At 51.1% G+C, this 27,526-nt stretch overlaps 1 protein-coding gene across 1 annotated transcript in view; it reads right to left on the bottom strand.

Moving 5' to 3' along the window:
• Window positions 1-27,526, bottom strand: part of HEPACAM2 (HEPACAM family member 2) — a 194,002-nt gene that overhangs the window by 60,375 nt on the left and 106,101 nt on the right. The window contains exon 4 of the mRNA XM_075315658.1: window positions 9,007-9,303. Coding sequence (XP_075171773.1) covers window positions 9,007-9,303 — 297 coding nt within the window. The remainder of the gene's footprint in view (window positions 1-9,006; window positions 9,304-27,526) is intronic.

Below are 27,526 nucleotides of genomic sequence, written 5' to 3'. Positions count from 1 at the left end.
ATTACTAATGTTTTAATTATATTTTTAATTAATTAAATAACAGATATTATTATATATTTGTATGGACCCTTCTCTATAGGATCATACTCTTCTATGAGTATTGGCAGCTAATGATGGCTGTGATCTTGGTCACGTGGGGGTCAAGATTCCCCCAACTTTAATGCATCCCTGGAGGATTATGGTTTCTTCCAATGTAACATCTTTCCTACTTTGCAATGTGGCGCCCCTGACCTGGTCAGGCACCACTGAGTACTGCACCCATGCCGGGGACAGTACAAAACAGGTAATCCAGAAGGCTGACCGAGGTGTGACTACACAGGCGCATAGTGATCAGGTCTCACACATGTACCTTTGAGAGGACCCCTGGGGATCCCAGGAGGGGGGCAAAGCCTTCACCTCCACTGGAATAGTGGAGGGGGCCAAAAGCCTCCATCTCCAATCAAGGGGTGTGGTAAGAGAGCCTGGTTGCTAGGTGGCGTAGGCAGGCACAAGAGGGAAAGGAAGAGAAGAGTCTGAAGCAGAGTGGGGAGGAGTGAGGAGCATGGAAGAGGAGCTCTGACAGGAGCAGCAGTGCAGGTCCCTCGAGTGAGCCGGTTCAGTGTGCAGTTCAGGGGAGAGCAGGAGCAGACCCCTGGGGCTGTTGCAGTCTGACAGCGTCCGCGCAGTGGCTACCGACGGGGGAGAACGGTCACCTAGTAGTGCTACCCGAAATCCATCTTCAGCTAAAGAGAGAGCAACGGAGTGGGAAGTAAGGAGACTGCTAGGGAGAACCAGGCCCAAACGGGCGGCAGATCCCGGTGCGGGGATAGATCCAACTTTCCTTGCTAAACCTGCCGGTGTGGGGCCCTCAAAGCCCACACCACAACACTACAGAGTCCGCAGCCACGTAGCCACAGTTAGGGCCCATAGTTCACAGGAGGCAAGCAGCCGGAGTGTCCTGGTCCAGGCTACAAGCAAACGGGCCAAAACGAAGGGGAGAGAGGCACCAGCAACTTCCCTGGGTGACCCCCATAGGGACTAAAGGTCGGGGTTACCCCAAACCACCAAGGGCTAAGGAAGGCGAGTCGGTAGTCACCCTCATCAGTCAGCCTGAAGGACACCTGGTTCCAGCCTGGTTCATCCCAGCTACGCCCGGGTTACTCACTCTGCCACCTTCCGTGAGTAAAACCCCTGAAAGACATCCTGCTTGTGTGGAGTTATTCTGCGCCTTGTGGTTCTACACACCTACACAGGGCCCTGGGGCTTGCCTCACTCTCAGGAGGCTATTACAACCGACTGCACCCACCATCAGCCCCAGGCATCCCTTAATCTGCAGTGGCGGTCCCCACTGACCGCAATTCTGAGAGTGGCGTCACGACAAATAGAAGATCTCCTACCTGTGACCAGATCCAGCTGCGTGGAGTCCCTGAAGGTAATGCACCGACACAGCGTTAGCGGGGCTTCACATCTGGCGTCACGAACAGGATAAGGACTAGACCTGTTCAGACAGGTGACCATGTGCCTGGGCGGTCCGCTTGAAAAATTGGAAGCGCCGCCATATTGCCACCATGAAAAGCGCGCTGAAAAACAACAGCAGCCCGCGCTGGAAGAAGTTACCGCCCACGAAGAGGTGTGGCTACCCAGAGATCCCCTGCAGAGTTCTGACCTCGCTTGTGAAGAGAGCGGAAGCGTCCAGAGACGGCGGAGCAGAAGGGAAGCCAGCAGCTTGTTGCTAGAGAAAATGGCGTCTGAGTGCAGAGACCCAGAGCCAGGCTCCGCTGCCTGGTGGTGTCGGGAGCTCGCCGAGTTCTGCGATCAACTGGAAGCCCGGGTCGGAAGGCTGATTAGAGAGGGACGGACGGAGTTTCTGTGGATGACCGCGGCAGTTCAGGCCTACGAGGAGAGGGCCACACGCCGAGTGCCAGACCGGGTGGTGACGACTCAGACCCCGATGCTGCTACCGATGGGTGAGTCCAGTGTTGCCCCTGCCAGCACGAATGCCCCGACCCCTGCTGTCACGCCCGCAGTCCCTGAAGAGGCGCCCGGTGTGGCGACGCTGAGCCAGGCCGCAGCCACGCCAGGTGCGGCCCGCCAAGCCCAGGCCGCCGCAGCGATGCCCTGCTCGGCCCGCAAAGAACCGGCTGCCACCGCGACCCTCATCCGCGCCGCAGGCGTGACGCTGACCCAGGCCGCCGCCATGCTAGGCCCGGCCCGCCGAGACCCCACAGCAGCAGCAACGCTTGTCCGCGCCGCAAGTGAGGTGCTGAACCAGGCCGCAGCCACGCCAGGTGCGGCCCGCCAAGCCCAGATCGCTGCAGCGACGCCCAGCCCAGCCTGCACAGAGCCCACTGCAACAGTGACGCTGATCCAGGCCGCCGCCATGCCAGGCGCGGCCCGCCAAGACCAGGCCGCCGCCATGCCAGGCGCGGCCCGCCAAGACCAGGCCGCCGCCATGCCAGGCGCGGCCCGCCAAGAAAAGACAGACGTACCCTTATTTACCCCGGCCTGTAAGGCCAGAGCAGACACTGCTCCCCAGTCTAAGGAAGTCCCTACTAGGAAATCCCTGGTAGGTGAGGACCCCGCATACTGGCAGCTGAAGGCTGACCTGGAGGCCAAGTTCCCACAGGAGATGGTGGACCGGTACATGCTCCCTCCGCACACCCCCAAGGCAACTCCTGCCGCCACTACGCCAAAGAGTTCCCCGTCCGGGCCTGCCGATGAAAGCCCATCCCCAGCACTGCCACCGAAGGAGTGCTCAGAAGAACTAAGGGGGAGGGGAGGCCAGGAAGCTGAGGAGCTGACCCCAGAGCCATCAGCAGTGGATCCATGCCCAGAGCCGGAGATGTTGCCATATTCCCGCTGGGATGAAGAAGACCTGACACCGTCTGCTGAAGAAGATCTGCCCAAAAGCCTCACCTGGGAGTTTGTAAGCTGTACTCTGCAGAATCCAGCCCGCAAGACACGGCGCCGCAGCAGAACACAGTTTTCCCCTGCACCACAGTCTCCAGAGAATAAAAAGGAAATCACGGCCAGAGATTTGGAGGAGAAACGGTTCCTGAGAAGGTCCAAAGCCCAGGTCAGAGGACCCCTTTGTCGAGGAGTAGTAGAAGATTTCAGCCTAAAATCAGGATACGGCTTTATAGTTGCACCTGGTATGAAGGAAGGCATTTTTGTCAATAGAAGGGACGTTAGAGCTAATTTGCCCAGAGGACATCCTGGAAGAAACCTAAGAATGGGAGACACAGTGCAATTTACGATGCATCAAGGAGAAAGAGGCTGGTATGCACTCGATGTAACACCATGTCCTAAAGAAAAAGAGACAGACACAGAAGAAGAAAGGAAAGACAGAGATAGAGAAAGAACAGAGAAAGAACCTACTGATGAGACTACCACAGATGAAGAAAGAGGTCAAGGAAGCAACAGGTGCCGCAGCCCTACAGGCCCAAGCCCTGGTGAGGAGGAATCCATGTAAATAACATAAGAAATACAGCAAGTTACCAGTTTGAAAAGTTTTGCAACGTTAAATGTTTAAGTATGTGCCCACATAAACTGATGTGAGAAATGAACCTTAAGGCTATGAACTGGCTATAGCCACAAACTCTCGCAGTGTAAATAGTTACACCAGAGGCACCACCACCAGAGCCAGCCTGTTTAGGGGCTTGGCTCGTCTGCAACCAGGGAGCACGTCCATGATGGGGCCTTGGCTCACCTGCAACCAGAGAGCATGCCTGTTTATGGGGCCTGGCTCTCCACCACAAAGAGGGTACCTGGTCAGCACCAACTGTGGAGGCCGCCTCTACATCCTGCCAGAAGAGGCTGAAGGCGCGGATCCACCAGGCCAGGTATACCCTGAAACCACCAGCCCATGAAAGCCGCCTCTACATCCTGCCAGAAGTGGCTGAAGGCGCGGCCAACGTGAGAGGGTTTTGGGTGGGTTAACGGACTTGTGGGTGGAGGGTGGTGATGTATGGTACCTGGTGGTTTTAAAATGTTTTACCATGTTTTAACGTTTTATGCATGCATTTTAAAATGTTGTCTTGCAGCCCGAGGACGTGCTGGTGATAACTAAGGGGGAATGTGGCGCCCCTGACCTGGTCAGGCACCACTGAGTACTGCACCCATGCTGGGGACAGTACAAAACAGGTAATCCAGAAGGCTGACCGAGGTGTGACTACACAGGCGCATAGTGATCAGGTCTCACACATGTACCTTTGAGAGGACCCCTGGGGATCCCAGGAGGGGGGCAAAGCCTTCACCTCCACTGGAATAGTGGAGGGGGCCAAAAGCCTCCATCTCCAATCAAGGGGTGTGGTAAGAGAGCCTGGTTGCTAGGTGGCGTAGGCAGGCACAAGAGGGAAAGGAAGAGAAGAGTCTGAAGCAGAGTGGGGAGGAGTGAGGAGCATGGAAGAGGAGCTCTGACAGGAGCAGCAGTGCAGGTCCCTCGAGTGAGCCGGTTCAGTGTGCAGTTCAGGGGAGAGCAGGAGCAGACCCCTGGGGCTGTTGCAGTCTGACAGCGTCCGCGCAGTGGCTACCGACGGGGGAGAACGGTCACCTAGTAGTGCTACCCGAAATCCATCTTCAGCTAAAGAGAGAGCAACGGAGTGGGAAGTAAGGAGACTGCTAGGGAGAACCAGGCCCAAACGGGCGGCAGATCCCGGTGCGGGGATAGATCCAACTTTCCTTGCTAAACCTGCCGGTGTGGGGCCCTCAAAGCCCACACCACAACACTACAGAGTCCGCAGCCACGTAGCCACAGTTAGGGCCCATAGTTCACAGGAGGCAAGCAGCCGGAGTGTCCTGGTCCAGGCTACAAGCAAACGGGCCAAAACGAAGGGGAGAGAGGCACCAGCAACTTCCCTGGGTGACCCCCATAGGGACTAAAGGTCGGGGTTACCCCAAACCACCAAGGGCTAAGGAAGGCGAGTCGGTAGTCACCCTCATCAGTCAGCCTGAAGGACACCTGGTTCCAGCCTGGTTCATCCCAGCTACGCCCGGGTTACTCACTCTAACACCTTCCGTGAGTAAAACCCCTGAAAGACATCCTGCTTGTGTGGAGTTATTCTGCGCCTTGTGGTTCTACACACCTACACAGGGCCCTGGGGCTTGCCTCACTCTCAGGAGGCTATTACAACCGACTGCACCCACCATCAGCCCCAGGCATCCCTTAATCTGCAGTGGCGGTCCCCACTGACCGCAATTCTGAGAGTGGCGTCACGACAAATAGAAGATCTCCTACCTGTGACCAGATCCAGCCGAGTGGAGTCCCTGAAGGTAATGCACCGACACAGCGTTAGCGGGGCTTCACAGCAACACTGATATTTACATTATGGGATGGAATGTAACCAAACAGCATGCACAGTGTATGCACAACACCGGCTACAAACACAACGGGTCTCAGACCAGAAATATCCGACAATAACGTTGCGTACAGTCCCTGTAGAATTTTCTGCAGCGATCTGAAGAGCACACGTGCGCTTTAAATCGCTGCAGAAATGTCCGTAGTGAAAAAAAAAAAAAGCCGATTCCATGCGCTCTGCCTGCAGCTCCTGCCATAGACAGAGCGGGGGCTGCCGGGAAAGCGCACGGAAGAAGTGACACGGCAGTAGCCAAAGCGCTGCGCTCTAAAACTCCACGTGCGCACGGCCCCTGCACAATCTCCATAGACTGTGCAGGGGACGCAGGACGCATGCAGTTACGCTGCGCTACAAAGCGCAGCGTAACTGCATGTATTTGCGCAATGTGCGCACATAGCCTAAGGGCTCATTTCTCCATGTTCACACAGTCACGACGCGGACATTGTGGTCACTGGAACTTTGCATCATTGGGGCTTGAAACCAATTTTGACTCGGGAGACATCTAGATGGAGATTGCATGTTCCTTCTATGTTTGTGCGGAGTTCTTCCTATCCGACCAGCCTCCTAGGCGTCTCAGTCCCCGGCGGCTATTCAATTGTATTTTCTCTGAAATGCCGCAACGTTTGGATAAGACGGTCGGTGCACGACACATGCGACCCACATTTTGGGCAGCAAGTATCCGCTGTCAGGTTCACGTTAAGCTCAATGTATAAACCGTGTGCCGTGAGCTCCGTCCTCAGCGCTCTCTCATGGCGGCTGCGGGAAGTCAGAATTTCAGAATTTAATCAATTGCAGGGAATTTGTGAAAAAAAATAAACAAAAATTGCAAATTTGACAAGTGCTAGAATTTCTGCCCTTAAATAAATAAATCTTTATTGTTATATAGCGCTAACATATTCCGCAGCGCTTCACATACATCAGGAACACTGTCCCCATTGGGGCTCACAATCTAAATTCCCTATTTGTATGTCTTTGGAGTGTGGGAGGAAACCGGAGAACCCGGAGGAAACCCACGCAAACACGGGGAGAACATACAAACTCCTTGCAGATGTTGTCCTTGGTGGGATTTGAACCCAGGACCTCAGCGCTGCAAGACTGCAGTGCTAACCACTGAGCCACCACAAGACTGCATTGCTAACCACTGAGCCACCGTGCCGCCCTTTGCCACTGATTTGTATGTTTCAAAAATGCAGAGAAAGGTGTGCAAGGTCAATCAAGAGAGGGCAGGGCCACCCAACCACAAGTTTCATTAATTATTTGTGTTGAAATTGATGTAAATGTTAGTCTACAATTCAATTTCATTTGTTGTTTTTTGTTTTTGTTTTTTTTTTTTAAATCTAAATGAAAAATATTCAGAAATCTTGCCATTTAAACACTAACCATTTAAGCATAATACTAGACTCATACTTCCTATTCTGTACAGATGACTTTTCAGCAGTCTCATTATCATCACATACAGGATGTCAATTAGAGATAACACCTCTAGATAATAACGCATCCGCTATTCACAATAGATGATGTCACAGCTTACCTCCTCCTCCTACTTCTGTACAATTGTGACGCCCCTGATCTTATCAGGGTGTCACAGAGAACTTCACTCCTTTTTCTTATGGTGCAGAACTCACCCTCCATGGTTCTGGGATCCTAACCTTTGGTATTGCTTCCATCAGCATTCAAATCCTAACCACACCACACACCCCACCCTGTCAGGCACACCAGTGGGTGGTCTAGCTGGAACAGGGCCACCCGCCTAGGGGTCAGGCAGACTGGTGGGAGGGACATAGTGAGTCTTAGAGTAGCCCTCAATTAGTGAGGAGCTGGGGAGTTGTAGCTCCCTGGGAGACTTTGGTTGGGTCGCAGACGGTGGTCTGGGACCGGAGGAGTCAGAGACCCGGTCGCAGGGTATTAGAGAAGGGTGCCCAGACTTAGTTTTGGAGAACGGTCGGCACCGGAAAATCAAGTAACCGAACCGGTACCAAGCACGGCGGGGTACTGGACCCTAGATCAGGGAGTAGCTTCACGCAACCTGATAATTCCCCTATGGAGGATAGTCTCTTTATGAACTTTCCCCAAGACCTCAGAGATCAAAGGCAACAACACAACGAGGGGGATAGGGCTTTCCAGCTTATGCGGCCCACTGAGATCCCAAGTGTCAGCCATCGAGACCACAGCTCCTCTATTTAACCATAGGGAGCTGGACCCTGACAGCTTCAGGCCGAGGGGTCACTCAGAAAACTAAACTAAAAATCTAAACACAAGTGCATGGAGGCAGGCTCCAGACCGCCAGCAATACCAGCGGGAACGGATTCCCGGACGAGCTCCCCAGAGTGGCAGCGGCACCAAGAGACTTGGTTTACTCCTGTGTCAGAGTCTGCTTAATGGTTGCCCCAACATCCATACGGCCTGAGTGAGTACGCTGCCCTCCCCTGAGTCTGCCCGCCTGGCCTGCACCACGCTCCCCTACGCCTCCACCATCCATAGTCCTGGGGCCTCCCCTACCCGTGGAGGGAACATCATCTGGCTTCCCCGCTGCATCTACCCCAGGTACTACCATCAGCAGCGGCGGTACTCCCCTTACCGCGGACCACAGATGGCGTCATGAACACTAATCCCCTGTAAATAACCCCCTTTCATTTTCGAGTGGCCATAAGTCCCTGGGTCCGGAGACCCTCGAGCCACAGCAACCTCAGATCCAAGCGGTTCGACTGCTACAGGGGCGGTAGACAATAACTTATAACACCTCTAAATAGAGTAGATATTACTGGATCCACCATTCACAATAGATGATGTCACAGCCCACCTCCTCCCCTTCTGTACAATCACTGATAACACCTCTATATACAGGCGGTAACATATGATCCACCATTCACAATAGGTAATGTCACAGCTCACCTCTTCCCCCTCCTGTACAATGACTGATAACACCTCTATATATAGTAGATAACACAGTGTCCACCAGTCACAATATGTGATGTCACAGCTCACCTCCTGTACAATGACTGATAATCTAATATATAAAGCTGAATGTGTGTATGTGTGTGTGTATGTGTGTATGTATGTCCGGGATTGGCATCTGCACCGTCGCAGCTACAGCCACAAAATTTTGCACACTCACACTTCTGGACCCCGAGAGCGTCATAGGCTATGTTTTTGGAAACCGACCAGACTACATAACTTGTGCAGTGCTTACAAGCTCTTTTCTATTTGGCATGCAAGCACTTTTGTTAACCTTGGAAGAGTCACTTAAAGGGAACCTGTCACCGGATGTTTATAATACTCACCTAACGGTTGGTGCGGAGCAGACTGGTTGGAAGGGCGTCTCCGTTCTCCAGGTCCGCGCCTCCTCTTTCGGTCATCTTTGTCCGCTTTCTTCTGAAGCTAGTGTGGATCACGCATCCTACGTCATCCATAATAGCCGACATTGAGGTCCTGCACAGGCGCAGTTTGATCTGCCCTGCATATAATACGCACCAAGCGTTAGGTGAGTATTATAAACATCCGGTGACAGGTTCCCTTTAAGTGCGCGGTTATCTCTTAATCCTGGCCAACCTCAGTGCAGTGCTTACAAGCTAGACAGCAGCGGTGGGTAATAAGCTGAAAATAAAAACCCCTTAAAAAGGGTGAACATTTACTGAGTTCACTAAACTCCTAAAAGCCCCCCAATAATTCATACCTATGGGTGTGATGATGACTGTAAACTGCGTCTCTTCCCCTTTCCCGGTTATGTTGTTGTACGCCCGGCACAGGTAATCCACAGTTTTTTGCCTGACTTTCTCAGAGAGGAGCTTGAAGTAAGGTCCATAATTGACTATCTCGGTGGAGTTGTTGCCCCTCTGGATCCAGGCACAGGTATTTGGGGGATTGGAGTCCGCAGAACAGTCAAAACGAACAGATTCTCCATTGGAAATAGTGAAGACCTCTCCAACCTTAAATCCCTTGTCTGAGATGACACGTAGCCCGTACGGTCCATCTGTCAACAAAAACAAAAAAACATTACATGAGTAAAAAATACATACATAAACCTAAAAATAAAATTAATACTACCCAAGAATATATCACGACATATAAGGGATGATCAATTATGCAATAATATGTCTGGAAATGGTTGGAAAAAAAACATTGAAATAATTCAGTTGTACTGTTTTATGCTGATGATGCGCAACAAGCCAGGAACATGCTGAGCTGAGTTATTATAGAACTAGAACAAATTTTTCTTCTGTAAATGAACTGTCACGCTAGGTGCGGGGAAGTAAAAAACGAATGGTGAAATGTAAGGGTAACCCAGTGTCTAGGTAAGGGGGAAGATAGTGATCCCTGACTAAATCTACCCCTGACTTTCCTCACCTCCCTAGATAGGTTCTGCATCAACGCGCCGAGCTGGATATCTGACCCTGGCTGACCCTGAAATACTGAAATAGGCCCTAGGTAGGGAGCGGATGGGATGAGCGCTTAGTCAACCCCACTAAGCTCTAAACAAGACACAGGGATAATAAACAGGGGGAAAGTACACTAATAACTTCTCTCCAGAGGAGTCAGGGAGAGGAACTGCAACGAAACCAAAGTTTCTCCAGATGAATGCAAGCTGACTGCTTGCACTAAAGACTGGTTAAGGGTATTAGACCTATCACCAACACAGAGTAAGGGGGAATGTGAGTATATAAAGACAGCAAGAGAAGTGCTGATGAAAAACAGCTGAAAAGGTGAGGAAATCCGCAGGGTCCTAAAGAGAAAGGGATAAATCCCAAGTAGAGAAAAAGGGAAAGTCAGGGAGCAGCTTGTGAAGTCAAAAGCTGCAACTTTCTACATTCGAAAACGACACATGTGATCACTACCTGGGAACAAACACACATGGCAGATTTATCATACCAGTTTCTGTGACTACTGTAGGCATCTGACCAGAGATATAACATGGCTAAGGATAACCATATAGAAAGATTTAGATTTCTAGCACTAGTATCCAAATACTCTGGCCAAAGCCAAGAGGCTGAAATATAAAAATAAAATTAATACTACCCAAGAATATCTAATGAAATATAAGGGATGATCAATTATGCAATAATATGTCTGGAAATGGTTGGAAAAAAACCATTGAAATAATTCAGTTGTACTGTTTTATGCTGATGATGCGCAACAAGCCAGGAACATGCTGATATGAGTTATTATAGAACTAGAACAAATTTTCCTTCTGTAAATGATCTGTCACGCTAGGTGTGGGGAAGTAAAAAACGAATGGTGAATTGTAAGGGTAACCCAGTGTCTAGGTAAGGGGGAAGATAGTGATCCCTGACTAAATCTACCCCTGGCATTCCTCACCACCCTAGATAGGTTCTGCATCAACGCGCCGAGCTGGATATCTGACTCTGGCTGACCCTGAAATACTGAAATAGGTCCCAGGTAGGGAGCGGATGGGATGAGCGCTTAGTCAACCCCACTAAGCTCTAAAGAAGACACAGGGATAACAAACGGGGAAAGTAAACTAATAACTTATCTCCGGAGGAGTCAGGGAGAGGAACTGCAACGAAAACAAAGCTTCTCCAGATGAATACAAGCCGTCTGCTTGCACTGAAGACTTATTAAGGCTTGTATTAGACCTATCACCAGCACAGAGTAAGGGGGAATGAGGGTATATAAAGACAGCAAGGAAGTGCTGATGAAAAACAGCTGAAAAGGTGTGGAAATCCGCAGGGTCCTAAAGAGAAAGGGATAAATCCCAAGCAGGGAAACAGGGAAAGTCAGGGAGCATCTTGTGAAGCCAAATGCTACAACTTTCTACAGCCGGAAACGACAGCCCGTGACATGATCACATGTGATTGCTACCAGGGAACAAACACACATGGCAGATTTATCATACCAGTTTCAGTGACCAGAGATATAACATGGCTTAAGTTCACTATATAGAAAGGTATAGATTGCTAGTCCTAGTATCCAAATACTCTGGCCAAAGCCAAGGGGCTGAAACATAAAAATAAAATTAATACTACCCAATAATATATCATGAAGTATAAGGGATGATCAATTATGCAATAATATGTCTGGAAATAGTTGGGAAAAAAACATTGAAATAATTCAGTTGTACTGTTTTATGCTGATGAGGTGCAACAAGCCAGGAACATGCTGAGCTGAGTTATTATGGAAATAGAAAAACTTTTCCTACTGTAAATGATCTGTCACACTAGGTACGGGGAAGTAAAAAGTGAATGGTGAAAGGTGAGGTTTGAAACCCTGTGTCTAGGTAAGGGGGAGATGGTGACCCCTGACTAAATCTACCCTTGGCTTTCCTCACCACCCTAGATAGGTTCTGCACCTATGCACCAAGCAGGATACCTGACCCTGGCTGACCATGGAATAGGCCCCAGGTAGGGAGTGGATGGGATGAGCGCTTAGTCAACCCCACTAAGCTCAACAAAAAACATTGAAATAATTCAGTTGTACTGTTTTATGCTAATGAGGCGCAACAAGCCAGGAACATGTTGAGCTGAGTTATTATAAAACTGGCACAAATTTTCCTGTAAATTATCTCATGTGATATCGCTATCTGTGCCTAGGCATCTGACTAAAGACATAACTTGTCTTACATTCACCATCTACAAAAGGTTCAGATTTCTAGTCCTAGTATCCAAATTCTGTGGTCAAAGCAAAGTGACTAATTGGCACATGCCCAAGTTGCCTCCATGCGGAATGGTATAAAGGCTCCCTAGAAGGTCTATGGGTCCATGCACGTTTCTTTGAGTGATCTGCAGAGTTCTCAGGGACAAGACCCCCTCCAATCAACACTCCTGAACCGGGCCTACAACATATCAAGATAAGTTTTAACATTTATTAACACACAATTGTTCAGACTAGAATGAAATTATAGCAACGTTTCAGCTGTGAGAAGTCCCCGATCTTTAAGCCTCTAGATAAAGAAGAGTGTTGCCGTTCACTAAAGGGTGCTTTACACGCTGCGACATTGCTAGCGATTGCTAGCGATGTCGCGAACGATAGCACCCGCCCCCGTCGTTCGTGCGACATGTGTTGATCGTTGCCGTAGCAAACAATATCGCTACGGCAGCGTCAAACGCACATACCTGTGCAGCGACGTTGCTGTGACCGCCGAACAATCCCTCCTTCAAGGGGGAGGTGCGTTCGGCGTCACAGCGATGTCACTAAACGGCCGTCCAATAGAAGCGGAGGGGCGGAGATGAGCGGCCGGAACATGCCGCCCACCTCCTTCCTTCCTCATTGCCGGTGGACGCAGGTAAGGAGATGTTCGTCATTCCTGCGGTGTCACGCACAGCGATGTGTGCTGCCGCAGGAACGACGAACAACCTGCGGAATGAAACACCAACGACATTATGATTTGGAGCGACGTGTCAACAATCATCGATTTTTGCCGTTTTTGTGCTCGTTGATCGTCGCTCCTAGCTGTCACACGCTGCGATGTCGCTAACGGCACCGGATGTGCGTCACAACCACCGGGACCCCCGACGATATATCGTTAGCGATGTCGCAGCGTGTAAAGCACCCTTATCGTCGCTAACGATATATCGTCGGGGTCACGGTGTTTGTGACGCACATCCGGCGTCGTTAGCGACATCGCAGAGTGTGACAGTTAGGAGCGACGATCAATGATCGCAAAAACGGCAAAAATTGATGATAGTTGACACGTCGCTCCAAATCATAATGTCGTTGGTGGTGCATGTGTCGCGGGCGGGGAGGAGGGTGTCAGCACACTACGCTCACCCCTTCTGCTTGGATCCAGCGGTTGCTGCTCAGTGGTGGCTCGAGCTGTGGGCCGGATCCCGGGGGTTTCTCGAGCGGCACTCCTCGCCCGTGAGTGAAAGGGATTGGTTGGGTGTGGGGATTGTTTATTGTCCGTGACGCCACCCACGGTTGTGGTGATTGCACCACCGCTGCTCTGGATGGGGATCCCGGGGATGGTGATGCGGAGCAGCCAGGTGTTGTGTTGCCCCTCCGTGGGTAGGGGTTGGTGATCCCGGGGCCCGGTGATGGCTTGGGGGGTGCAGGGCCTGGTGGGCGCAGGGACGCGGGGGCAGCGCTGTGCCTTGCGGCACTGTGGTACTCACTCAGCCTGAGACGTTGACACAGTTTTTACGGTAAACCAAACGGCTGGTAAGACGGTCCCACGGACGGCTGCACTTGCTCTCCCAGTAGGTGACGGTGATGTCCCTCTTCCTAGCACCTTTGTGTACTTGTTGGTTGCGATGGGTCCCCACCGGTAACCCGCTCCCCGGCTTCAAGCTGGACCGGAGGAGCTCTACTCTTTGCCCGCAGGCGCTGGCCCTGAGAAACTGGTGCCTTGGCGGTGGCGGTGTCTCTCCTACTCTGGTTGGGCTGTTGCCTTCAATCGGGACTTGGTTGTTGGGGGATCTACGTCCCCTTCACTGACGGATTTGGCAAATTCTGGCGACTCCAAGCCTTGCCGGGGTCCGAGAGGCCCCTGCCCTGGTGCTGACTGTCCTTCGGAACACTGCTCCAGACCGCCGGGCACACAGCCTCCGGGGTCCTTCCAGGAACTTCCAAACGGTCCCCCTCCAGACAGTCACCGCCGTTGCTGACCTTGCTGACCTGTCCTGCACACAGCTGGACTACTTCAGGCTTCTGCACACTCTTTCTGTTCTGTCACCACTCTTGCTTTCCTCCTTTACCACTTTACTCCGCTTCTACTTTCACTTCCTTAACTCATCTTAGCTGTTTACTCAAGCTCTCCCTGAGTTCTAACTGCCTGGTTTCTCCCGCCTCCAGAGCTGTGAACTCCTAGGTGGGCGGAGCCAACCGCCTAGCCCACCCCCTGGTGTGACTCATCAGCCTCTGGAGGAAGGCAACAAGGATTTTTGTTTAGCTTTGGTGTTCCTAACTGGGATGTAGGGTGTGGTGGTGTGTGACCTGTGTCCCCTGGCTTGCCCAGGGCGACACACATGCCGCTGGTTGTTCGTCGTTTCTGCGGCATCACACATCACTGTGCGTGACACCGCAGGAACGACGAACATCATCCTAACTGCGTCCACCGGCAATGAGGAAGGAAGGAGGTGGGCGGCATGTTCCGGCCGCTCATCTCCGCCCCTCCTCTGCTATTGGGCGGCCGTTTAGTGACGCCGCTGTGACGCCGAACGCACCTCCCCTTTGAAGGAGGGATTGTTCGGCGGCCACAGCGACGTCGCTAGCGTGTAAAGCCCCCTTTAGAGCAAACAAAGATCTTGCAAATTGTGAGGGTTTGATACACAAAGTATATTTTAACTTTTTCAAAACATCTTATTGATTAAGTTTGATCAAAAAAAAAAAAAAGTAGAAATAGAGAATATCCCACAAATAATCTTTATGTAGAGATGGGTATCCTATTTTTTTTTTATCACGCTATAATGACTTTTTAGATTTTTTTTTTTTTTTAATTGGTCGTCCACTTGTGTATTGATGACCAATCCTTAAAATATATTATAAATATCAGATTGGGCGGTCTGACACTCTGCACTTTCATTAATAGGCTGTTGTCTCCATGGGAGGTGGGGGGTAAATAGTCCAGGGGCTAGGGTTGCTCCCCCTGCAAAGATATTGCACAAATTCTGGAGACCTCACGACAAACAACCCATAAAAGAAGTCTATGCGCCAAACAAGGTGGAAAGTGAAGACCTGACATATCTATGAGGGATACTTCTGTCTTCATAAATTATACCCACTTAATCACTATATTTATAAATAATGACAAGACAACTTCCATTGGACGAATGGCCACAGCTTTAATTAACAAGTATATATATATATACTAGAAGGTGGCCCGATTCTACGCATCGGGTATTCTAGAATTTACGTATTGTGTAGTTAATGTATGATTTTTGTTATATATATATATAGATGTTGTTGTGTGTAGTTACCAAGTGTTTGTGTAGGGCGCTGTACATGTTCTGGGTGTTGTCTGGGTGTGGCGGGGGGTGAGAGCGGTGTTGTTTGTGTGTTGCGTTGTTTGTGGAGCGCTGTGTGTCTGTAGCGTTGTGTGTGTGTGGTGCTGTGTGTGTTGCGCGGTTTGTGTGAGTGTGGGGTGCGTGTGTGTGTTTTGGGGGAGGTATGTTTTGTGCAATGTCTGTGTTGCGTGGTATGTGCGTATATTTGTGTGTGCCGCGGTGTTTGTGTGTTGGGTGTTCTGTGTGTGCGGCATTGTCTGTGTGTGTGGGTGTCTGTGTAGGGCGGTGTTTGTCGTTCCCAGTGTGTGTGTGGTATGTTGTATGGTGCGTGTGTGGCGGTGTGTGTGTGGGTGTTTTGGGGGGGGTGTGCACCCCCCATCGTGCTCCATCCCCCATGCTGTGCACCCCCCATCGTGCTCCATCCCCCATGCTGCGCACCCCCCATCGTGCCCCATCCCCCATGCTGCGCACCCCCCATCGTGCTCCATCCCCCATGCTGCGCACCGCCCATCGTGCTCCATCCCCCATGCTGCGCACCCCCGATCGTGCTCCATCCCCCATGCTGCGCACCGCCCATCATGCTCCATCCCCCCATGCTGCGCACCCCCCATCGTGCTCCATCCCCCATGCTGCGCACCCCCCATCGTGTTTCATCCCCCCATTCTGGGCACCCCCCATCGTGCTCCATCCCTCACGCTGCACCCCCCATCGTGCTCCATCCCCCACGCTGCACCCCCCATCGTGCGCCATCCCCCATGCTGCACTCCCCATCGTGCTCCATCCCCCATGCTACGCACCCCCCATCGTGCTCCATCCCCCATGCTGCGCACCCCCCATCGTGCTCCATCCCCCATGCTGCGCACCCCCTATCGTGCTCTGTCCCCCATGCTGCACCTCCCATCGTGCTCCATCCCCCATGCTGCGCACCCCCCATCGTGGTCCATCCCCCATTCTGGGCACCCCCCATCGTGGTCCACCCCCCATGCTGCACCCCCCATCGTGCTCCATCCCCCATGCTGCACTCCCCATCGTGCTCCATCCCCCATGCTGCGAACCCCTCAGAGAGGAGTATAATAGGAGGAGTATAATGGGAGTTGTTGTCCTGGGAGGAGTAGTCCTGGGTAGTGGTGTACAGGTGCTCAACGTGTGCAGAGGGCGTGGCCGAATGTGCATCGTGTGCGGGGGACGTGGCCTAGCGGGCATCGCGTGCGGGGGGCGTGGCCTAGCGGGCATCGCGTGTGGGGGCGTGGCCTAGCGGGCATCGCGTGCGGGGGGCGTGGCCTAGCGGGCATCGCGTGTGGGGGGCGTGGCCTAACGGGCATCGCGTGCGGGGGGCGGGCCTGCAAAAACGGTTAATCCATGTGGGGGGCGGGGCCAGGCCGAGCCGCCAATCCGTGTGTGGGGGCGGGGTCAGGCCGAGCCCAGCGGCCAATCCGACGGTTGTCACTGTAAGGACACAATTTTGGAGCAAGACAGACAGAGACAGAATAAGGCAATTATATATATAGATATATCTTTCCCGCGGCTCAACATGCCGCCCCTTTAATTAAAACCATAACTGATATTTATATACATTCCAAACACCACAAACCAAACACCGATAGGTCCGTCCCAGAAGCAACCAATTCTTCCTATTCCCTGGCCGTATCCTAAAACCGGCCCAAGGGACCACCTCGGCCGTGACCAAAACCGACCCGAGGTGTGAGGTATTAACGTTCCATTGTTAAATACCCCTCCCCCGAACCTGCAGGACCTACGCCCACAAGTTCCCAATTTCTTACGAAGTCACTACCCCTGAGTGGCTTCGTACCACCAACCGAGTATCGGTACTCCCAGCCTCTGACAGCGGACCTATCACCCCGTGTGACAAACAAATCTTCCCGTTCTTATCTTTTTATTTATATATTTTTATTTATTTTTCTTTTCTTTTTTTTTTATACATGTATATAGAGTCATATGAAAAAGTTTGGGCACCCCTATTAATGTTAACCTTTTTTCTTTATAACAATTTGGGTTTTTGCTATTTCAGTTTCATATATCTGATAACTGATGGACTCAGTAATATTTCTGGATTGAAATGAGGTTTATTGTACTAACAGAAAATGTGCAATCCGCATTTAAACAAAATTTGACCGGTGCATAAGTATGGGCACCTCAACATAAAAGTTACATTAATATTTTGTAGATCTTCCTTTTGCAGAAATCATAGCCTCTAGTCGCTTCCTGTAGCTTTTAATGAGTTCCTGGATCCTGGATGAAGGTATATTTGACCATTCCGGATTACAAAACAATTCCAGTTCAGTTAAGTTTGATGGTCGCCGAGCAAGGACAGCCGCTTCACATCATCCCACAGATGTTCAATGATATTCAGGTCTGGGGACTGGGATGGCCATTCCAGAACATTGTAATTGTTCCTCTGCATGAATGCCTGAGTAGATTTGGAGCGGTGTTTTGGATCATTGTCTTGCTGAAATATTCATCCCCTGCGTAACTTCAACTTCGTCACTGATTCTTGCACATTATTGTCAAGAATCTGCTGATACTGAGTTCAATCCATGCGACCCTCAACTTTAACAAGATTCCCGGTGCCGCCATTGTCCACACAGCCCCAAAGCATGATAGAACCTCCACCAAATTTTACTGTGGGTAGCAAGTGCTTTTCTTGGAATGCCGTGTTTTTTTGCCTCCATGCATAACGCCTTTTTGTATGACCAAACAACTCAATCTTTGTTTCATCAGTCCACAGGACCGTCTTCCAAAATGTAACTGGCTTGTCCAAATGTGCTTTTGCATACCTCAGGCGACTCTGTTTGTGGCGTGCTTGCAGAAACGGCTTCTTTCGCATCACTCTCCCATACAGCTTCTCCTTGTGCAACGTGCGCTGTATTGTTGACCGATGCACAGTGACACCATCTGCAGCAAGATGATGCTGCAGGTCTTTGGAGGTGGTCTGTGGATTGTCCTTGACTGTTCTCACCATTCTTCTTCTCTGCCTTTCTGATATTTTTCTTGGCCTGCCACTTCTGGGCTTAACAAGAACTGTACCTGTGTTCTTCCATTTCCTTACTATGTTCCTCACAGTGGAAACTGACAGTTTAAATCTCTGAGACAACTTTTTGTACCTTCCCCTGAACAACTATGTTGAATAATCTTTGTTTTCAGATCATTTGAGAGTTGTTTTGAGGAGCCCATGATGCCACTCTTCATAGGAGATTCAAATAGGAGAACAACTTGCAAGTGGCCACCTTAAATACCTTTTCTCATGATTGGATACACCTGCCTATGAAGTTCAAAGCTCAATGAGGTTACAAAACCAATTTAGTGCTTTAGTAAGTCAGTAAAAAGTAGTTAGGAGTGTTCAAATCAAGAAATTGATAAGGGTGCCCATACTTTTGCACAGGTCAAATTTTGTTTAAATGTGGATTGCACATTTTCTGTTAGTACAATAAACCTCATTTCAATCCAGAAATATTACTCAGTCCATCAGTTATTAGATATATGAAACTGAAATAGCTGCTGCAAAAACCCAAATTGTTATAAAGAAAGAAGGTTAACATTAATAGGGGTGCCCAAACTTTTTCATATGACTGTATATTATATATAATTATTATTACTTTTTCTTTTTCTGTTCTGGTTTTTTTTTGGTTTTTTTTTTACAATTAATTAGGGCGGGTGGGTGGGCCACGCTGATCTTCCTGCAGCAAGAGGAGGTAACCACTCCTTCACCCCACCTATATACCCCCCTGATCAGCCAGCCTCCTACCCTATCCCCCCAATCACAACTGCCCCCCTTTCCACCAATCCCATAACCCCATAGAATGCACACTTCTGCGTTCCAATCATTAACCCCTTCAGACCCTAGCCCCCTCCAGATTGTCATCGGCTTGTTCACCCTTATAGGGCTCACTTGCCCTTCTTAACGCTGTGTAATACTTCTTTATCCGTGTGGGGGCGTTGTAGTACAACTGATCACCTACTGCCTCTTTACACCCGATCAATGGGTCCAGCAGCAGAACATCCGGTGACCCATTTATCAAATCTCACAATGTACAATGTATTTTTAGCGTCTCAGGAGTGAAAAAAAATATTAAAAATAAGCCAACATGACAGTAATGTCTTCAGACAATGACAATAAATTACTGCACTAAAAAAAACAAAGAACAACAGTAAGTAATTAGCACCTAGTTATAAACCCAAACACACTGAGCAGATGGAGCAAATACCCGTGCCATATGTGCGCGGAATCAGTAATATCCCGGTCCCCGCACAATCCAGGCACCAGCCTCCTCTCAGTGCGGCTTTACATGCTGGAGAACGGAGGGTACGAGCCACAAACAGCACCGCTCTCTCTGGAGGACCCAGCACGTCCATACACTACAAGGACAATCTAAGCATTTCAATGGAAACTGTGTAATTCTTCATCTCTCCTGCGGGGGTGCTGCAGGGAAACCGTAAACTTCCAGATTGCGACACAGCTGACCGCTGCTATTTTTTGCATCAACATAGATGTATGAGGGCTTGTTTTTTGCAGGAAGAGTTGTAGATTTTAAAAATGTTATTAATTTAACCATATAATGTACTGAAAAACGGAAAAAAAATCCAATGAAAAGAAAAAAAAAACAATTCCACCATTGTTTTCAGAGATTAATTTTCATGGAGTTAATTGTGAGATAAAAATTACTTGGGAACATGAGTACAGCATTGTTAGGTAATGTTATCTATGGAGCTGTAATTTGGGCACTGAATGGCACCATGGTATTATACTAGGTTCACTGTATGGCGGCACGGTATTGTATTATAGGCACTATATGGTGGCATGGTATTATACTATGGACACTGTATTTGGGGCACAGCGTTACATTATGAGCAGTGTATGGTGGTACAATACTATACTATTGGCACTGTATGGCAGCACGGTACTACACTATGGGCACTGTATGGCAGCACGGTATTATGCTATAGGCACAGTATGGGGGGCATAATATTACACTATGAACACTGCATGGTGGCCCAATATTATAGTATTGGCACTGTATGACAGCACGGTTTTATAGTATGGGAACTGGATGGCTGCATAGTATTATACTATGGCCACTGTATGGTGGCACAGTATTGCATTATTGGCACAGTATGGCAGCATGGTATACTATGGGTACTGTAGACAGCACAATATTATGCCATGGACACTGTATTGTGGCACAGTATAATATCATGGGCATTGAATGATAGCACGGTGTTATATTATGGGCACTGTATAGCAGCATGTTATTATATTATGTGCACTGTATGGCAGCACAGTATTATACTATGGGCACTGTATGGCAGCACAATATTATCCTATGGGCAATGTATGGCAGCACGTTATTCGCCCATGTGCACTGTATTGCAGCACAGTATTATACTATGGGCACTGTATGGCAGCACAATATTATACTATGGGCACTGTATGGCAGCATGGTATTATCCTATAGGCACTGTATGGCAGCAGAAAATTATCCTATGGGCACTATATAGCAGCATGGTATTATCCTATGGGCACTATATAGCAGCATGGTATTATCCTATGGGTACTGGATAAGTGCATGGTGTTATACTATGGGCACTATATAGCAGCATGGTATTATACTATGGGCACTATATAGCATCATGGTATTATCCTATGGGTACTGTATAGCAGCATGGTATTATACTATGGGCACTGTATAGCAGCATGGTATTATCTATGGGCACTGTATAGCAGCATGGTATTATACTATGGGCACTATATAGCAGCATGGTATTATCCTATGGGTACTGTATAGCAGCATGGTATTATACTATGGGCACTGTATAGCAGGATGGTATTATACTATGGGCACGGTATAGCAGCATGGTACTATACTATGGGCACTGTATAGCAGCACAGAATTATCCTATGGGCACTGTATAGCAGCACAGAATTATCCTATGGGTACTGTATAGCAGCACAGTATTATACTATGAACACTGTATGGCAGCAAGGTATTATACTATGGGCACTGTATAGCAGCATGGTATTATACTATGGTCACTGCATTGCAGCATGGTATGATACTATGGGCACTGCATAGTAGCATGGTATTATCCTATGGGCACTGTGTGGCAGCACAGAATTATCCTATGGGAACTGTATAGCAGCATGGTTTTATTCTATGGGCACTGTGTGGCGGCACTTTAGGATTGTAAACTTGTATCAGATCACCTGAGATTACCTGATCCTGAGTCCCCATGTCATGTACTTAGCAGCATGGTGACCGCACGCTATAGCCAAGCCATTGGCATAAAATCAATATTCATGTTCTACCTGTCCTGCTGATAAGCTCCATAGAGATCTCGTCACTTTCTCTGCTGTTTACCGAATGCCTTGTAAATCCATAAATCACCTGTTTTGCTGAGCCTTTCCTCCTGCGGCTGTCGTGCTGATTGGTTATGTCAGCAGCACCCTGCCGCCCATTCTGTCACTGAGCAGATGGCATGTACTTAGTGCGAGGGACCTTTTTATCATTGCACACCCCCGCAGTCTCAACATATGGTACGCGGAAACCTTACGAGCAGGCTCGATGGCTGCAAACATGTTATTGACAATATATAGATGGAAATTTACTGCCATATTCTGCACCAAGGAGGTTAACTCTTTGACAGATGGAGACGGGACCCAATTACTGCGGATTGTAAAACTGTTGGAAGGGTGACCGTCAACAGCGGTGGTGTGGGCCATCTAGCTAGAGGGGCGCCAAGCGCAGATCATTGGCTATGGGTTATATTGAGGTGATAGCTAATCAGGTTTATATACAGTAATTGCAGAGCTGCTAAGCTGACATACGGGAATTCACCACATACATTAGTATGTCACCTGGATATAGGACATACGGTATTAGAGAAGTTACCTCAGGAGGGTTCGAAACGAGCAGGTCGAACGCTCAGATGGACACGACTCATGTACTGCGTATAATCGAAGTCAATGAGAAGAAACTCAAGCATTTTTCCAGAAGATCCACCAGAAAAATGCTCACGTTCCCCATTGACTTCCATTATACTTGGGGCACAAGTCGAACCCGTCTAAGAGTCAAACTACTCGCTACGAGTACCAAGCACCCGAGCATGGTCCTTTTCACTCATCACTAGTCCTAACTAGAAATAAAAGCCAGACCCCCTAAATTAAGGCCTCAGACTTTATCCCTAAATACAGATCCCAGATCAGGGTCTCTAACTTCAAAGCCCCAACACAACTATCAGACCAGGCCCCCTAAATACAAACCTCAGTCCAAACATCCTAAAGGCAAACTCAGGCCAGACTCCCTAAATGCAGACATCAGACTCGTCCCCCTAATTACAATTTCAGCCTACACCCTCAAAATTGAGAAAATCAGCCTTGGACCCCCTAAACACAAACTCCAGATCACATCCTCTAAATACACACTCATGTCAAACGTGCTAACAAAGACCCCCCAGACAAGACCCTTTAAATAAAAACTTAGGCTACACTTTCTTAACAATAACTCAGGCCATCTGCCCCTAGCTAAAGATTTCAGACCAGACCCCTAAATACAACCTTGGGCCATTCCACACTAGGCATAGACTTGAGATGAGACCACAGCCCCTAAATAGAGGGCTTTCGACCAAACCCCCTAAATAAATGCCTCAGGTCAGAACCCCTATATATAGGCCTCAGACCAGGCCCCCTAAATAAATGTTCTAGACCAGACCTCCTAAAAATAAACTTAACCCAGACCCCCTAAATACAGGCCTCATGTCAAAATCCCTGTATACAGGCCTCACACCAGGCCCCCTAAATACAAGCCTCAGGTCAGAACCCCTCTATCTAGGCCTCAGACCAGTCCCCCTAAATACAGGCCACACATCAGAACCCCTATATACAGGCCTCAGACCAGTCCCCCTAAATACAGGCCACACATCAGAACCCCTATATACAGGCCTCAGGCCAGGCCCCTAAAGCCTCAGAATAGGCCCCTAATGCCTAAGATTAGGCCCCATAAATACAGGCCTCAGGTCAGAACCCCTATATACAGGCCTCAGATCAGGCCCCTAATGCCTCAAACCAGGCCTCCTAAATAAAGGCTTCAGACCAGGCCCCCTATATACAGGCCTCAGATCAGAACCCCTATATACAGGCCTCAGACCAGGCCCCATATACAGGTGTGTCGCCCTGGGCAAGCCAGGGGACACAGGTCACACACCACCACACCCTACATCCCAGGTAGGAACACCAAAGCTAACCAAAAATCCTTGTTGCCTTCCTCCAGAGGCTGATGATTCACACCAGGGGGTGGGCCAGGCGGTTGGCTCCGCCCACCGAGGAGGACACAGCTCTGGAGGCGGGAGAAACCAGGCAGTTGAGCCCAGGAGTCTAGTCAGGGAGGAGGAAGTGGAAGGAGTGGAGGAGTAGCCCAGACAGGGCTAAAGTAAACAGCTAAGTGAAAGTGGAGGAAGAAAAGTAGTAAAGGAGGACGGCAAGAGTGGTGACAGAACAGAAAGAGCGTGCAAAAGCCTGAAGTAGTCCAGCTGTGTGCAGGACAGGTCAGCAAGGTCAGCAACGGCGGTGACTGTCTGGAGGGGGACCGTTTGGAAGTTCCTGGAAGGACCCCGTAGGCTGTGTGCCCGGCGGTCTGGAGCAGTGTTCCGAAGGACAGTCAGCACCAGGGCAGGGGCCTCTCGGACCCCGGCAAGGCTTGGAGTCGCCATAATTTGCCGAATCCGTCAGTGAAGGGGACGTAGATCCCCCAACAACCAAGTCCCGATTGAAGGCAACAGCCCAGCCAGTGTAAGAGAGACACCGCCACCGCCAAGGCACCAGTTTCTTAGGGCCAGCGCCTGCGGGCAAAGAGTAGAGCTCCCCCGGTCCAGCTTGAAGCCGGGGAGCGGGTTACCGGTGGGGACCCATCGCAACCAACAAGTACACCAAGGTGCTAGGAAAAGGGACATCACCGTCACCTACCGGGAGAGCAAGTGCAGCCGTCCGTGGGACCGTCTTACCAGCCGTTTGGTTTACCGTAAAAACTGTGTCAACGTCTCAGGCTGAGTGAGTACCACAGTGCCGCAAGGCACCGCGCTGCCCCCGCGTACCTGCGCCCACCAGGCCCTGCACCTCCCAAGCCATCACCGGGCCCCGGGATCACCAACCCCTACCCACGGAGGGGCAACACAACACCTGGCTGCTCCGCATCACCATCCCCGGGACCCCCGTATTGAGCAGCGGTGGTGAAATCACCACAACCGTGGGTGGCGTCACGGACAATATCCAATTCCCACACCCAACAAACCCCTTTCACTCACGGGCGAGGAGTGCCGCTCGAGAACCCCCGGGATCCGGCCTACAGCTCGAGCCACCACTGAGCAGCGGCCGCCGGACCCGAGCAGAAGGGGGTGAGCGTAGTGTGCTGACACCCTCCTCCCCGCCCGCGACAACTTGGCGTCACGAACAGGATCTTACCGCTCTGCCGTCTGGTAGAGGTGCGCCTTGTTACCGCCGGAGGTATCCGGCAGAAAAATTTCAGAAGCCGCCATCTTTGGCGCGAAAAGTTCCCGCTCGAGCGTCTTCTCGAGCAGTAGAGGCGCGAAGGCCAAAACCCCGCCCCGAGAGAGGAGGGGCCGGAAAGAGCTAAGGGGGACGCGATGGTGGCTGGACGCATGTAGCTGCAGCTATAAAAGCAGGGACGCCAGGACTCTGCAAACATACCGTTCCTGGGAAGAGAAGCCATCATGTGGATGCCGTCCCGCGACACCGTAGCCCCCGCGCCTGGAACCGCGGCGTGGGTGGAGATCCGAACCGCGCAGCTCTACCAAAGGCTGCAGGTCAGGATGCAGCTCCTCATGGAGGAGTGGGAGGCCGACATGGCGGATGTTATAGCCACCGTGCGGAGACGCGAGGAGGAGGCGGAGAAAGGGAGGGTGAGTGACCCACGTCCCGATGCCCTTGAAGGGCCGGTCATCGCGGCTGTGGGGCCCGGTCCAAGCCCTCTCCCCCCGCTGCCTCCCTCGCCACCCGTCCCGGAGGCCGTGACCCCGCCACTAGGCCTGCTACCACCGCAACCGATAGCAGTACCCAGCGTCCCCGCCCAGGCGGGCCGACCTGTAGCCGGAGCCCGCGGCACACCGGAGGTGTTACCGTGGAAGACGCAGAAAGTGGAACTAGAGGCATCCCCTGAAAAACCCCCCGAGCCGGAGCCGATGACCCGCTCTGAGCCGAAGGCCCAGCAGCGGAAAGCCCCTATGCCCATCCCCCACACCTCGGCTGAGGTAGCGCCGGGTTGTTGTTGCAAGGCAGCGCCCAAGGCCAAGACACCGCGGGACATGCCGCCCAGATTCCTGACAGTGGGCAACGTCCAGGATGTCCCGCGAGGCCCGACCCGTGCGCCGGCGCTGGCGGCAGCGCCGTATTGGGATAGGGAGCCGGTACCGCTGGGCCTGGAGATCGCTGAGAGGGAGCGGAAGAAGGCCAAACTGGTGGCCAGAGCGATCCGGGAGAAAGAGAACCTCCGGCAAGCAACGTTCCGTGTCCGGGGTCCGTTGTACGAGGGGCAGGTGAGGCGGTTTGATGTCCGCCGGGGCTACGGGTTCATTTACGAGCCGGGCCTGGAGGCCGAGGTATTTGTAGCCCGGCGGGATGTGAATGCCCACCTGCCTGAAGAGCATCCCGGCCGCAACCTGATGCCGGGCGACATCGTGCAATACACCCGGCACTGTGGGGAGCGGCGGTGGTTCGCGCTGGACGCTAAACTGAGGGGCATCCCAGAGGCCCGAGCAAGCGCCGCACCCCCTCCCTTGGAAGGAGCACTGGAGCCTGAAAGTCCGGAGTAGGGCAGCGGATGCCCGTAGCACCGTCCCCGTTGGGACCACCACTTTGTTTGTTTAAAAGTTTGAAAGAATGATGAAAATGATACCGAGTACCTCACCTGATTTGCTTTGTGATTTGCAACCGGCTGGAGCCGGCACCGTTGTCCCAGTGGGGACCGTTTAAAAGTTTTGCATGGGAACTATCCATGGACAAGCCCGTGAACTTGCAGGGCAACCACAAACGTTAAGTGGCTTGTAAATATGTTGTTTACCGTTACCGTTTTCCGCAATGCCGCCTCCGGAGAGGCAGGTTGGAGGGAGGGCCCTGAGCAGAGCAGGCTGGGGCCCAGCCACTAAAGGAACCGGTGGCTACCCTCTGGAGGGAAAGGACAGATCCCGCTCGGGTACCGTGTGCTGGACTGTGGGTCAAGGGGTGCTGCCTGGGCTTTAGGGGCAGCATCAGGGCCAGGTTGCTTGGGTGGGAGAGAGCGGAAACCGTAACCGTAAACCGTTATGCAACGTTAAAGAAATGTGCCTCCCGTTAAGGGAAGAGTTATTATTAAAAATGTAAATATGTTATATTATTATTATGTTATCTTTTACAGAAAAATAAAACCGGCGTTGGACGGCAGCCCGCGGACGGTCTGCATTTTGCTAAGGGGGAATGTGTCGCCCTGGGCAAGCCAGGGGACACAGGTCACACACCACCACACCCTACATCCCAGGTAGGAACACCAAAGCTAACCAAAAATCCTTGTTGCCTTCCTCCAGAGGCTGATGATTCACACCAGGGGGTGGGCCAGGCGGTTGGCTCCGCCCACCGAGGAGGACACAGCTCTTGAGGCGGGAGAAACCAGGCAGTTGAGCCCAGGAGTCTAGTCAGGGAGGAGGAAGTGGAAGGAGTGGAGGAGTAGCCCAGACAGGGCTAAAGTAAACAGCTAAGTGAAAGTGAAGGAAGAAAAGTAGTAAAGGAGGAAAGCAAGAGTGGTGACAGAACAGAAAGAGCGTGTAAAAGCCTGAAGTAGTCCAGCTGTGTGCAGGACAGGTCAGCAAGGTCATCAACGGCGGTGACTGTCTGGAGGGGGACCGTTTGGAAGTTCCTGGAAGGACCCCGTAGGCTGTGTGCCCGGCGGTCTGGAGCAGTGTTCCGAAGGACAGTCAGCACCAGGGCAGGGGCCTCTCGGACCCCGGCAAGGCTTGGAGTCGCCATAATTTGCCGAATCCGTCAGTGAAGGGGACGTAGATCCCCCAACAACCAAGTCCCGATTGAAGGCAACAGCCCAGCCAGTGTAAGAGAGACACCGCCACCGCCAAGGCACCAGTTTCGTAGGGCCAGCGCCTGCGGGCAAAGAGTAGAGCTCCCCCGGTCCAGCTTGAAGCCAGGAAGCGGGTTACCGGTGGGGACCCATCGCAACCAACAAGTACACCAAGGTGCTAGGAAAAGGGACATCACCGTCACCTACCGGGAGAGCAAGTGCAGCCGTC

Source organism: Anomaloglossus baeobatrachus, chromosome 6 (assembly GCF_048569485.1).
Source record: "Anomaloglossus baeobatrachus isolate aAnoBae1 chromosome 6, aAnoBae1.hap1, whole genome shotgun sequence".
NCBI lineage: Eukaryota > Metazoa > Chordata > Amphibia > Anura > Aromobatidae > Anomaloglossus > Anomaloglossus baeobatrachus.
This window is presented reverse-complemented; position numbering and strand designations above follow the sequence as displayed.